This window comes from Petaurus breviceps, unplaced genomic scaffold, assembly GCF_028583685.1.
Source record: "Petaurus breviceps papuanus isolate PSGF00001 unplaced genomic scaffold, PetGlider_PUasm1.0 90692, whole genome shotgun sequence".
NCBI lineage: Eukaryota > Metazoa > Chordata > Mammalia > Diprotodontia > Petauridae > Petaurus > Petaurus breviceps.
Genome location: NW_027187313.1, coordinates 4,710,691 through 4,724,064, shown reverse-complemented (window position 1 = coordinate 4,724,064; position 13,374 = coordinate 4,710,691). Strand labels below are relative to the sequence as shown.

Genomic DNA, 13,374 nt, shown 5'->3' with positions numbered 1-13,374 from the left:
GAGAGAGAGAGAGAGAGAGAGAGAGAGAGGAGAGAGAGATTGAGAGAAAGGAAGAGGGAGAGAGGGAGGTTCATACAAATCACTAGAATAGCAAGTATAATGGCATGTATCATAACTTACATTAAATATCTAAGAACATGTTTGCAAGGTTTTGTGTTGCTTTCAAAATTTTGAATCCCTAATTGCTAAGGTCATATGCATTTGTGGAGTGGAAAATAAAGCCACTTCTGTGAATTATTCCTGCATATATGACCTCTTGAATTTTATGATTGGTGTTGCTTTATAGATATTTGTGAGGCAGTGTGGCATGACGGTCAGAGAACTGGCCTTTAAGCCAAGAAGACTTATGTTTCAATTGTGCCTCTGACAAGTACTCATTGTGTGACCCTTGGCTAGTCACCTAATCTCTCAGTATTTTAGACAATTCTTAAAAATAATAAGTTAGTAGCCTGTCAGTTGTTAATGTGTAGAGGACATTTCCACACTGAGGATTCCTTATAATGGTGAAATTGTAGGTCTCACATCCCCACCCAAATATACTCATTTGCATATGTAACTTGGCAACTGAATGTCTACTTCACTCTCATTCAATGATTCTTGTTTATTTTTCTTGCCCCTCAGCTTTCCCTGGACAGACACATATACGCTCACAGGTAGCATGATTACACAACAGTGAGAATTTAAAAAGCAATCTAAAAAAAGGGCTATAGCAAAGACAGGTTATGAGTCAGTGTTCATGGATGGGTAGGATGCCAGGATGGAATCCAAAGAACCAGAAAGAAAATTTGTGGAGAGGGGAGAGACTCAGAAAGCATTGTGTCTAACTTTTAATTTAGAATTCATGTTGACATTACTGTAGTCTGGAGCTGCTCTTCCTCCATCTGGTCCATGCAGATAGTCTTACGCTGTGGATCACCTAACTCTCCATGGATTCCTCCCAAGCTCTCTTTGACATAGAGGTGTTAATGGAAAACCATGAGTCTATTCACCCGGGACCCTTGGACACCTTCTGTGATAGTCCCATCACTGTCAAACTCAATGTTGAATGGAAAGTCTCAGGAGTGTGAAGGTTTTGATGAGAGGATAGAAATTGATGCAGCTTCTTACTTCTAGATTTAAAATCTATCAGTAAATATTTATGAAGTGTCTACTATGTGCCAGGCACTGTGCTAAGTGCTAGGTATGCAAACACAGGCAAAAGAAAGTCCCCGTCCTTAAGAAATGCACAATCATATGGGGGGGGGCACAGCATTCAAACAAATTTGCAGAAGCAAGCTATACATAGGATAAATGGAAAATAGTAGAGGGAAGGCTCTAGAATTAAGAGGGGTTGTTGAAGTCTTCCTGTAATAGTTTGGGATTTAACATGTAAATAACCATTTATATCCAAAAATGGTAATATACTAAAAACAGCTTCATTAATGTTGGATTCTGTAAGGACATCTACTATGCAATACTTCGTTAGCCTTGCTTTTAGACTTAGAATTTGTGCTGATCCATTCCCATTCTTTTGAACTGTTCCCCTCCTCCCTTTCAAGGACACGTTTTTAGAGCTAATTGATTAGTTTGGACCTCAGCATGTCTGGTGGATCTGTTGACCTATTATGGGAGATTTGTAAGAAGACATGGATGAGGATCACTGAGGAAGGTCAGACATAGATGAATAGTATTGTGATCTGTATAAGGATAGGGACTAGTACTGTGGTCTTCACAGGAAACTCCCAGATGAGTAAACTCCCTCTAGTAATACAAGATAGCACCATTTATACAACTTTAAGTCTTTTAGAGTTTCCTAGAGCCTTGGGCAGCTAGGTTGCCCAGTGGCTAGAACACTGGCTCTGACTGCAGGAAGACCTGAGTTCAAATCTGGCCTCAGATCCTTATTTGCTATGTGACCCTAGGCAGGTCACTTAACCCTGTTTGCCTCAGTTTCCTCAGCTATAAAGTTAACCAGAGAAAGAAATGGCAAATCTCTCCAGTATATCTACCAAGAAAATCCCCAAAAGGGGTCACAAAGAGTTGGACATGACTGAAATGACTCAGCAAGAATAGTAAGAGCATTGGGAGGTTAAGTACCTTGCCCAGGGTAACACAACCAGTATATAAGATATACTACTTGAACACCTTGAACCTTGATCATGGCTTGGGGCAGCTCTCCATGCATGATACCATTCCTGCCATATATATGCCTGCATGTACTTACATTACTTACATTACAGAAAGGTACTTACATTGATAAGTAGACTAGATTTAGGGTTATGTACTGTAGTCTTAGAAAGACCTCATATCCTTATCCTCATTAACGCTATGCTCTGACCAAACAGGGTGACCTGGCAGAGCAATTCTTAACACAAATAAAGGATTTTATTTTTTATCTTTTTTTTGTCACTGTCTTTTTTTTTTTTTTGTCATTCCACCTCTCATTGCCTATTCTTAGGACCCCCAGATGTGGACCAACCCTGCGAGCCAAGCTTGCAGGCCTGGAGTCCAGAACTCCATCTGTACCATATGAACATGACTGTCCCCTGTCCAGCAGAAGGCTGTAGTCTGGAGCTGCTCTTCCTCCATCCTGTCCATGCAGATAGCCTTACACTGTGGATCACCTACCTCTCCACGGATTCCTCCCAAGCTCTCTTTGACATGGAGGTCTTAATGGAAAACCATGAGTCTATTCACCTGGGACCCTTGGACACCTTCTGTGATACTCCCCTCACTGTCAAACTCAATGTTGAATGGAAAGTCTCAGGAGTGAAGGTCTACACATTTGATGAGAGGATGGAAATTGATGCAGCTCTCCTTACCTCTAAGCCTCATAGTCCACTGTGTTCTGGCTGCAGGCCCGTGAAGTACCAGATCCTTCGGGATCCCCCATTTAAAAGCAACTCCCCTGTCATGGTGGCAAACCGTTATCGGAAATTCACTGACAAGTGAGTTGGAGTGTCTTGGAGTTTTTCTAGTGCTTCCAATAAGATTATTGTTTTCTTTCTTTAGGAATGTTTAAATACCTAATATGTTCTAGGGGACTATGGCAAGTACTAGGGAAACAAATATAGAACAGTCTCTGCTTTGAAGGAGCTTACAATCAATTCAGTAGAAATTTAACAAGCACCTACTATGTGTAAAATGCTGGAGAAATAAAGTCAAGAGTAAACCAGTCAATGCTCTCGAGGAGCTTATGCTGAATTCAACACGAATTTTTTAAGTGTCTCCTATATGCTAAATTCTGAGGAATGAAAGACAATCCCAGACCTCAACTACTGAGTGGGGTAAAAAGAGTACATAGAAAAGAAAATAAACTATCAATACAGTAAATGTCAAGTGGTTTCTGAAGAGAAGAGTGTTAGCTTCCTTAGAGGAGATGACATTTGGACTGATTTTTGGAGGAAGCTCAGGATTCTAAGAGGAAGGAGAGCACTCTAGGCATAGTGGACAGCTTCGGCCAAGGCAAAGCAATAGGAGGTGAAAGGCCTTGTCTAAGAAACAGCAAGTGGCTAAATTGGACTGGAATATAGAGTGCATAGAGGAGAATAATATTCTGTAAGACTGGAAAGGTAGATTGGGGTCAGATCAGAAAGGGTTTTAAAAAAGAAAACAAAGAAAAGAGTTTGGCTTTTATCTTAAAGACGAATGGCAGCCTCCTTCTTGAGGAGGGAAGTGGTATGATCCAATTTATGCATTAGGAATATTGATTTGTCAGTTATGTGGAGGTGGTTTGGAGAGGAGAGAGACATGATGCAGAGAGATCACTTAGTAGGTTATTGCAGGAGTCTAGGTAAAATTTGACAAAAGCTAGATTACTATTGTGTTCATGTGAGTGGAGAGAAGTGAAGGGAAGCAAGATACATTTCTCAAACAAACTCAATGAAACTTAACGATGCATCAGATGTGGGGATTAAGGGAAAGTGAAAAGTTAAGAATGACTCTGAGGTTGTAAAATTGGGTAATTAGAAGTATGATGATCCCCTCCATGGAAATTAGGGAAGTTTGAAGAAGGGGATCATTTTTTGGGGGTAAATAAGGGTCTGTTTTGGACATGTTAAGATTAAGATATCTATAGGCATCATCTATTTGGAGAAACCCAATATTTGTTTGGTTTTATTGGTCTGTGTTAAGGAAAAAGAATAGGGTTGGTTATATAGATATGGAAGTCATCTGAAAAGATATGTAATTAAACCCATGGCAGCTCATGAGATGACTAAAATAGAGACTGGAGAGAAGTCATAACACAGAAGCCTGGAATACATTCATGCACAGAGTTGGAGAAAAGGATGATGATTCTTCAAATGACACTGAGAAGTATTGGCCAGATATGTAGGTGAAAAAACAAAAAGAGGAGGGTCATGAAAATTTGAGATGTTACAGGTTTCTATTTGAAGAAGGGTATTGGCAGTATCAAATGCTACAGAGAGTTTAAGAATATTAATTAAGCACTGAGAAAAAGCTATAGGATTTGGCATTTACTGGATGATTGAGAAAGCAGTTTCAGTTGAATGCTGAGGAAGAAGCCAGATTGTAGTGGGTAAAAAGTGAGTGCTCTAGGAGTTCAGCCATGAAATGGAAAAGAGATTTAGGCCAGTAGTTTGAGGAGACAGTAGGATTAAATGAAGATTTTTGGTTTGTTTGTTTTCTACAATGCAATAGATTTGGGCGTATTTGTAAGCAGTAGGGAATGAGTCTAAGGATAGATTTGAAATTGAGGGGAAAAGAGTAAGACCAAAAATAATAGTTTCCAGGGATAAACTTCCAGGGAAGATGGAAGAGGATGACATCAAAGATACAAAGAAGGGTTGGTGTTATCAGAAATAAGGACTACCTCTACCTCCTAGATTGTAGTAAAGGAAGAGAGAGGTGAATCATGACATTGAAGTGGCTTGAAATATAGAGTTGAGGAGAAAAGGTAACTTGTGATGGATTACCTTTTTTTTTTGACATAATATTTGGTGAATTCTTCTATTAGGTAAGACAACAGGAGGGCTGTGTAGATAGTTTGAGGAGAAGGGAGAAAATCTGGAACAGATGTTTAGTAGAGTAGAATATTGAGTCAATTAGGGGAAATAGTAAAAGGATTGTTGTTCAGGAATGTGACTTGTAGAGGATTAGACTAGCACAATTGTGCAACTTTCTACATTTGCATTCAGCAGCATGGATGTAGGATTTGGGAAAGTGAATGGATGGTGGGTACATTTGTAGGTGATAATGAGATTAAGGATCTGCTTGAACTTTTTTATCCCTGTATGAAGCTGTAGTAGAGTAAAGGTCATGGACATAATAATGGTAATAACAAGAATAATACTTAAGTACTTTAAGGAGCTTTAAGTACTTTTTAAAAAGTACTTTAATTACTTTAAAGAGCTTTACATATAGAATCTCATTTGATCCTCATGATAATCCTTTGAGGTAGGGAAATAGCATCTGTTCAGAAAAATAAAAAACAAGCATTAAGTAAATATAAAACAATCTCACTTGGGAGTGGAGAAGAGCACTTAACAAGGGATATCAAGAAAGGCCTTGTCTAGATGCTGATACCTGAACTGAAGGAAGATTGAAGGCAGCCAAGGTTTTGAAGAGGCAGAGATAAGAATAAAGTGCATTTCAGTCACATAACCTTTACAAAGGTATGGAGGTTGGATGAGAAATAGCATGGACAGGGGAAAGTTAGGTAGGTAACAATTGCACAGATTGTTGAATAAGCAAAATTTAAGGAGCCACCAAACTTCCCTTCCTACAATTCATTCATCACAAATGTGTTAGCTACATAATGCAGTGAGAATTTCTTCTGACTATCAAAGTCTACCTGAGGAAAGGTTGGGATATGATCATTCATACTAAGATCTAATAATGTTAAAAACAAAACAAACCATTTCAATAATCATTAATGAAAGGAGCTGTACAAGTATCTTTGCTGAGGCTAAGGAAGATTCTGAGTTGAATAAAGCTCTGGCTTTCCTTTGAGGAATTTGTAGTCTTATAGGAATGATACAGAAATGACTATGATATAAGGCATATAACATAAATTGTTAAAGGTGTGAGAGATAAAAAGTGTTGTGATTGAGGTTTATAATAATAAGGCTGTGATAAAGTACTGATGAATAAACAAAGGATATAGAATAATTGTCTAGATGTAAACATTAGGTATCATAGAATATCTTCTAGAACATAGACTTCTAGAATATAGGAGAGTGGGAGAGTAGGGCAAGCTAATGATTCTGAACACATATCTAGTACCAGACTATAAGGAAGCTACCTTGTCTTTATAAGACTTTTCTTGGGAAATAGTCATCTGGAAGAACCCTCTGGTTGGCCTTGTTGCCTCAAATATCTCTTAGCTCTAATCCATCTTCTAGGTGATATTCCTAAATCTCAGGTCGGATACATACCTTCTGCTCAATAAACTCCAGTGGCTCCCTATTACTGCTGGGATCAAATGCAAAATCCTGTTGAGCTTTTAAAGCCCTTCATCATCTGGGCCCTTCCCACCTTTCCATTTCTCTTACACTTTTCATGTCCCTCCATATACTCTGCCATCTAGCAATACTGTCCTCATTGCTGATCCTCACAAAGGACATGCCATCTCTCTATCACAGTCATTTTCACTCACTGCCCCATCCCCCCATTCCTGGAATTCTCTCCCTTTTTCTCTCCACCTCCTGGCTTTCCTTGCTTCCTTCAGATCTTAGTTACTCATCCCCCCAACCACTTCTGCAAGAAGCTTTTCCTTGAGCTCCTTAGATTTTTCCTCTAAGTTATCTTCAATTTTCCTATATAGTAATACTATCTTTATATACGTAGTGTTTTCCATGTTTCCTCCACTAGAATGTGAGTTCCTTGAGAGCAGCAACTATTTTGACCTTCTTTCTATCCCCAAAGCTTAGCAAAGTATCTGACATATGGTAAATGATTAATAAACGCCCCTTGACTTTACTTGCCTTGAAAATAAAAGAAAGTTTGTTTTTTGGCCTATTCAAAGAAGTACAAAGAAGAAACTCCAAGAAGAACAAAGTTAATCCCAAGTCCCATAGCTGCCATCATCCTGGTTGCTTCTAAGATGCCCCCAAATCAGTTCCTTTCCATATTATCAGCTAGGTGGTAGAGTGGATAGACCACTGAGACTGGAATATGGAAGGACTGAGTTCAAATTTGGCCTTAGATGTTTATTAGGTCTGTGATCCTGCCAAGTCACTCAACCTTTTTCAACCTCATCTGTATAATGGGGGTAATAATACTTTCATGCTTGTTATGAGGACAAAAGATTATCTTTTTATCTTAAATACTATATACATACTATTATTATGACGTACATATGTGCCTTCTTAATATTTCTCTATCCTAAAGCATTTGCAAAGGACAAGAGTGCATTCAGTTCATTCACTCTTTTAACCTTGACTTTGTACCTATCATATATATGTATATGGGGTGGTCTGTAAGGTGATCTGTAGGCAGAAAAGAATGTAAATATGAATGACACGGTCCATAGTCCTAACGAGTTTAATTCTACTACAGGACGTAAGACATGTATGCAAATAACTATATTTGTTGTAGTAAGTAAACATGACAAGTACCACAAAAGAGACACAAAGTTTCTATAAGGGTCATGGGAGGCCTTGAGAGTAAAGACAGTTTCATTCTTTGTTTCTCCAGCACCTACCATTGTATCTGACATAGAGGAAGTCTTTAAAATTTGTTGATTAATTGCAGAGAAAAATCAATTCTGTTTAGGAACTGGTGGGGTGGAGGGTACCAGGAAAACCTTCATGGACAGGGTTGGATTTGATTTTAGCTTTAAAGAATGGATAGGATTTGGACAGACAGACATGGGGGCAGAGAAGGTTTTTTTCAAGTAGACAGAACAGTGTGACCAAAGGCAAGAAGGGGCAGGGGTGGATGTTGGAATGCATATTTGGGAAATGATGCTCTAGTCCAATTTGGTTGGAACAAAGGGTACATTAATAGGAAGAGCAGAAGTTCAGGTCTAATTACTGTAATTATGAATATCAGGCTAAAGAATTAGTGATTTATTCAGTAGGTAATGAGAAACCATTGAACCTTTGGGGCTATTATCAGTCCCATATTTAATGAAGGTAACTTTAGCAGTGGTGTGTAGAGAAACTAGAAGGGGAGAGCATGCCTCTGTACTATCCTATAGACTCCTTTCAATGTTTCCCCTTTGGTTTTGACAGGGAAGTTACTCCTGGTCAAGTATATCAATACCAAATTCAAGCTGCAGCTGGCACAGAACTGGGAGAAGCTTCTCCTCCTCTGATCCATATCCATGGCACCCCCTACTGTGGGGATGGGCAGGTGACAGAGTGAGTACTCTTTCCAGTAGGAACTTATGAGCAAAGATGGTTGGCTTGTGAAGGACATTTCAGCCCAAAGTTTGGGTTTTGACATATTGTTGTGAAGTTGGGGTAGGGTAAGAAATGTCAACCTTTTTAGTTAATAATAGGTTCCAGAAACCAGAGCTTAAGTAGGAATCTTCAATGGAAATCACAGTCTACCTCCCTCTAGATTTTGGCAGTTGATCTGAGCTTCTCACTTTGTGGTAACTCCACTTTATTGGAATAAGTGGTTACTGGTCAGTGACTCAAAGAGGCACCTAAGTGGGAGAGAAGGAGATGAATTGTAAGTTTCTACTTATACATGACCTGAGAACCAACATATTGGCAGGGTAGTATATTAGAAAGATCATTGAACTAGGTTCCAGGGTTGGCTCTGCCACTAACTAGCTGAGTTACCTAATAGCTAGTGAGAAACCCAGGGGAAGAGAGTGTACCATCACATTGCCTTAGAAATAGAAATATTTGTTCTTGTAAACTTCTATGTTATTGTATTTTGTTTTGTTTTACTTCTGCCATAGTTACCTAATAAAGCTCCTTTTGAAATGTCAAACTTATCTTTGTTAAACTGAAGGAGTAAGGATTTCTTTTTTCCATACTCAGACCTAGAGAAATAGGGTAATGGGATTACCCCTAGAGGCCAAGGTATGGTGATGGTTCTTACAGAGGCCACATCAACCCTAAGCCATTCTGGGAGTTGGACTTAATATAAAGGTGAAAACTCATGATCAAGGACCTCTGGGTGGAATTGTGAGTGATATTCCTCTCCTATCTAGGATATTTCCTAAAGTTATAAAGATGTCTTCTACTGTAAAATGTCCTAGTGGAATTGGCTTAACCTCTGGGATCTATAGTGGCAGATGGCTCAGTATTTCCCTTTCAGACTTGTAAGACCAAAAGAGTATCATAAGGACTTAATAGAAGGGTCTTGCAAACAGTGAAATAATTAAAGCTTTGAAAGAGAGTACTACAAAAGCTTTGTGATCAGAACAGTTCATAAAGTTGTGGAACATCTTGGCAAAGGATTAACGGTGTCTTAGTCAAATTGTTTGTCTTTTTCTTCTATACAGAACATTGTTATTCTCTAGAAAATGCTCAGTACCTCAGGGTCATCAAGCATTCTGTGCTCCCAGCATCATGTAGTAAAGTGTCAAGAGGCTTGTGGCTCTTGTGGCTGGGTAATTCACTTGCACAGCCTGAATAGTCAGGGACTATCATGAATTTCTGGAAAACACCGAATACTCTAGAATGACATTTTCAATTGGCAATGAAAAGTCAGTTACAGTTTGCCTTTTGTGGCAAAAACAAATGCAAAAATGTAATAGCCCTAGAGAAGCTTGAAATCCTAGCTTTCTTTTAGTTTTTGATCCATCATGGCTTGAATATTTCTTATGATGTGTGGAAGGAACATCAAACGTACTGATGTAGTCACCTAATCAGGTGGCATTTCAAAGTCACTTAAAAAAATTCCTCCTTGGATTCCAGTTAAATTAAAAGAGGCAGAACTTTTTGAATTCTCTATGGATTTATCTTCTGCTAATCTCATGATCAAACTATCAGTAGAGCATAGTACCACATCTTGTATCCTCCAAAGCATTATTAAGTTCAATGAAGTATTGGGAAATCTCAGGGGCCAAATAAACAGTGAACTATGGTTATTTAAGTCAGAAATGCCACAAGGCTCTCCCCACTTCAATCCATCTTCTGTTTGGCTAGGAAAGTCATCTTTCTAGAGCACAGTTATCTATTGAGGCACCTCCCCTACTCAGTCAACTTCATAAGCTCCCTATTATCTTCAGGATCAAAAATAAAGTACTCTGGCATTCAGAGCTGTTTATAACCTAATTCCCTCCACTACACACCTTTCCATTCTCCTTTATACTTTATCCTCCCCTCTTCCATACTTAATAATTCAATATCATTGACTTTCTTGTAGTTCCTGGAATAAGTCACTCCATCTTCCGTCTCTGGGCATTTGTCTACAATGTTATAATTATACAAATGGCTCTGCTTACTTTGCTTTACATCAATTCATACGGATCTCCCCAAGTTTCTCTAAAACTGTCCCTTTCATTATTACTTACAGAAAAAATACTATCCAGTATAATTTATATGCCATAGTTTGTTTAACCTCACTTGAGAATCACTTCCTTAGTGCCCAATTCTTTGCATAGATACTCTGCTCTTGTCAGACCTCATCGAGAGTGTTTGCAGTTCTGAGATCAGAGGCAAGAAAGATATTGATAAACTGGAGAACATCCAGAAAATGACAACCAGGATGGTAAAAGGCCTTGACTTCCTGACATGTGAGGCTCATTTGAAGATATTTACCCTGGGGAAGAAAAGGCTAAGGGGAGAACATGATAGTATCTTAAAGCATTTGAAGGACTGTCACATCCTGTCACAAGGAGGAGTAACTAGATTCATTTGTCTGACCCATGAGGGAACAACCACAAGCACTGGGGGGAAATGAAAGAAAAAGATTTAGCTTTGTTGTCAAGAAAGGCTTCCTAATTATTAGAGCTTGCTCACAGTCATAGAATTTAGCGGTATGAACAAGTCTGCCACGATGGTATTCTGATTTTTGCTTAGTTTGTTTAAATACATCAGAGATTTTAAAAGTTTATAGAAGTTTTGTTGATTTTTATAATTTTAAGATTAGAGATAATAATTTTAAGTTATGGAACTAGATGAAATTACCATAACAGGACAAATAACATATTTTAACTTGCTTCATCACAAAGGCAAAGGGAAACTCACCATTTCTCACTCCTTTTCTCTTAGGAGTCTGGGAGAAGAATGTGATGATGGAGATTTGCTTGATGGAGATGGATGTTCTAGAAAATGTAAGAAGGAAAAAGGCTTCAACTGTGTTGGTGAGTCTAGGACATTTTCCTTGGGCTGTTTTTGAATCTGTTTCCTTTTGTCAGTGACAACAGATCATTTTTCCATTCTTGTTATTATTACTTAGTCATTCACTGAGAAGGAGCACAATTGTTCATCCATGTTGTTTATGGCAGCCTTATTGTATTTGAGAATGCCAAAAACTATAAAACTAGAAAGGAAGGTTGAATACAATTTTCATTTAGTGTTAATTTACTTTGTTGTTGTATAGAACATATGCCTGAAATGATCTCTTGACTCTAAAAGCTTAGATTCTTTGCTCATAGAGATACAAAACCTCAGAAAGGAAATTAGAGGTCATCTACAAAATCTGTCACACTGGATAGAGTGCTGGGCCTGGAGTCAGGAAGATTCATCATCCTGAGTTCAAATCTGAACTCAGATACTTAGTACCTGTGTGACCCTGGGCAAGTCACTTAACCATGTTTGTCTCAGTTTCCTCATCTGTAAAATGAGCTGGAGAAGGAAATGGCAAACTACTCCAGTGTCTTTGCCAAGAAAAGCCCAAATGGAGTCACAAAGAGTTGGACATGACTAAATTGACACAGCAACAACAATAACAAAAACAGAAATTCCAGTTTTCTATTTAGTGTGGGAATCCTCTCTACAGATTTCTTAACAGTAAACCTGGGCTGTTCAATTCATTTCTTTTTTTGCCTTTTTGGAGGGCAATTGGGGTTAAGTAATTTGCCCAAGGTTACACGGATAGTTTTTTTTTTGTGTAGGTGTTAAGTGTCTGAGGCCGGAACCAAACTTGGGTCCTCCTGACTCCAGGACAGGTGCTTTACTCACTGCACTACCTAGCCACCCTCCAGTTCATTTCTACAAGCATTTATTGTGTGACTACTATGTTCCAGGAGCTGAACTAGACACTGGGAATAGGAAGACAAAAATGGAAGATTCTCTGCCTTTATAGAATTTGCAACTTATTTGAGGGAAAACAGTATGGATACAGAGCAGTAAACGCAAAATATACCAGGTGGATACAAGTATTTGGAGATGGGAGAAACTAGCAACTGGACAAATGGGAAAAGACCTCATGTAGTAGATGGCACATTATGTGAATTAGAATGGCTCGTTGGAAGGAGGTCTGGATTCAGAGACAGAGAACCTGGGTTTTGATCTGTCTTGCCACTTTCAGGTTACCTGCATGTCCTTAAAAGTTCCTTAATTTCTCTGAACCTCATTTCTTCATCTGTCCAATGAGAGGGTCGTATTATATGTCTTCTAAGGTCCCTTCCAGATCCAAATTTATGATCCTAAAATCCAGTCCTGTGAGCTAAGCCTTGATTGGATCTGCAGAGTCTAAGTTACAGAGGTAAGGAGGGACACCATTCTATGCATGGGGGACAGTTTATATACAAAGGCATGTAGATAGAATGCCCATACAGGGATTAGTAAGTAAATCCGTTTATAATGATAAGTCAGTCTAGAAAGATAGACTGGCAGCATATTTTAATGTGTTTTATCCTAGCTACAATAGAAATCCACTGAAGGAAGCTAATTGATCAGGGGAATCGGACTTATGCTTTAGCAATATCAATTTAGCTGCTGTGTAGAAGATGATTTAGGGAGGAGAATGAAGGCAAAGAGACCATTTAGGGCACTATTGCAGTAGTTTACATGAGAGGTGATCAGGGGCTGAACTAGGGTGTAAGTGGAGAGGAGGTGAAAGATTCATGATACAATGTAGATTTCAAATCAACAAGACTTGTGAGAAGAAGAGAAGAACAATAAATGTAATAAGCAGAAGTTGCATATATCTTTAAAGTTTGTAAAAAAGAACCCAATACAAAACAGCTCTATGAACATTTTATTCTATCCCTAAGATAACACTGGGTGGTAGGTGCTATCATTATCTCCACTTTACAGATGAGGAAAGTGAAACAAACAGAGGCTAAGTGACTTGTCCAAGGTCATATATCTAGTAAGTATTTGAGGCAGGATTTGCATTTGGGTCTTCCTGACTCCAGATCCAGGACTGTATCCACTGTGCCCCTTAGCTGAGATTATAAGATTATAGATTTAGAATTGAAAGGGACTTTAGTTCACCATTTCCAAAGACAATATATTCCATTTTTTAATAGCTCAGATGTGGGAAAGTTCTTACAATGAACAGATGTGTGCTTCCCTT

The 13,374-nt window shown here is 38.6% G+C and overlaps 1 protein-coding gene across 2 annotated transcripts in view; it reads left to right on the top strand.

Moving 5' to 3' along the window:
- PAPPA2 (pappalysin 2) overlaps window positions 1–13,374 on the top strand; it is a 399,201-nt gene that overhangs the window by 163,294 nt on the left and 222,533 nt on the right. For both annotated transcript variants that reach the window (XM_069065505.1, XM_069065506.1), the window contains 3 exons: window positions 2,438–2,927; window positions 8,178–8,306; window positions 11,121–11,212. In XM_069065505.1, coding sequence (XP_068921606.1) covers window positions 2,438–2,927; window positions 8,178–8,306; window positions 11,121–11,212 — 711 coding nt within the window. The remainder of the gene's footprint in view (window positions 1–2,437; window positions 2,928–8,177; window positions 8,307–11,120; window positions 11,213–13,374) is intronic.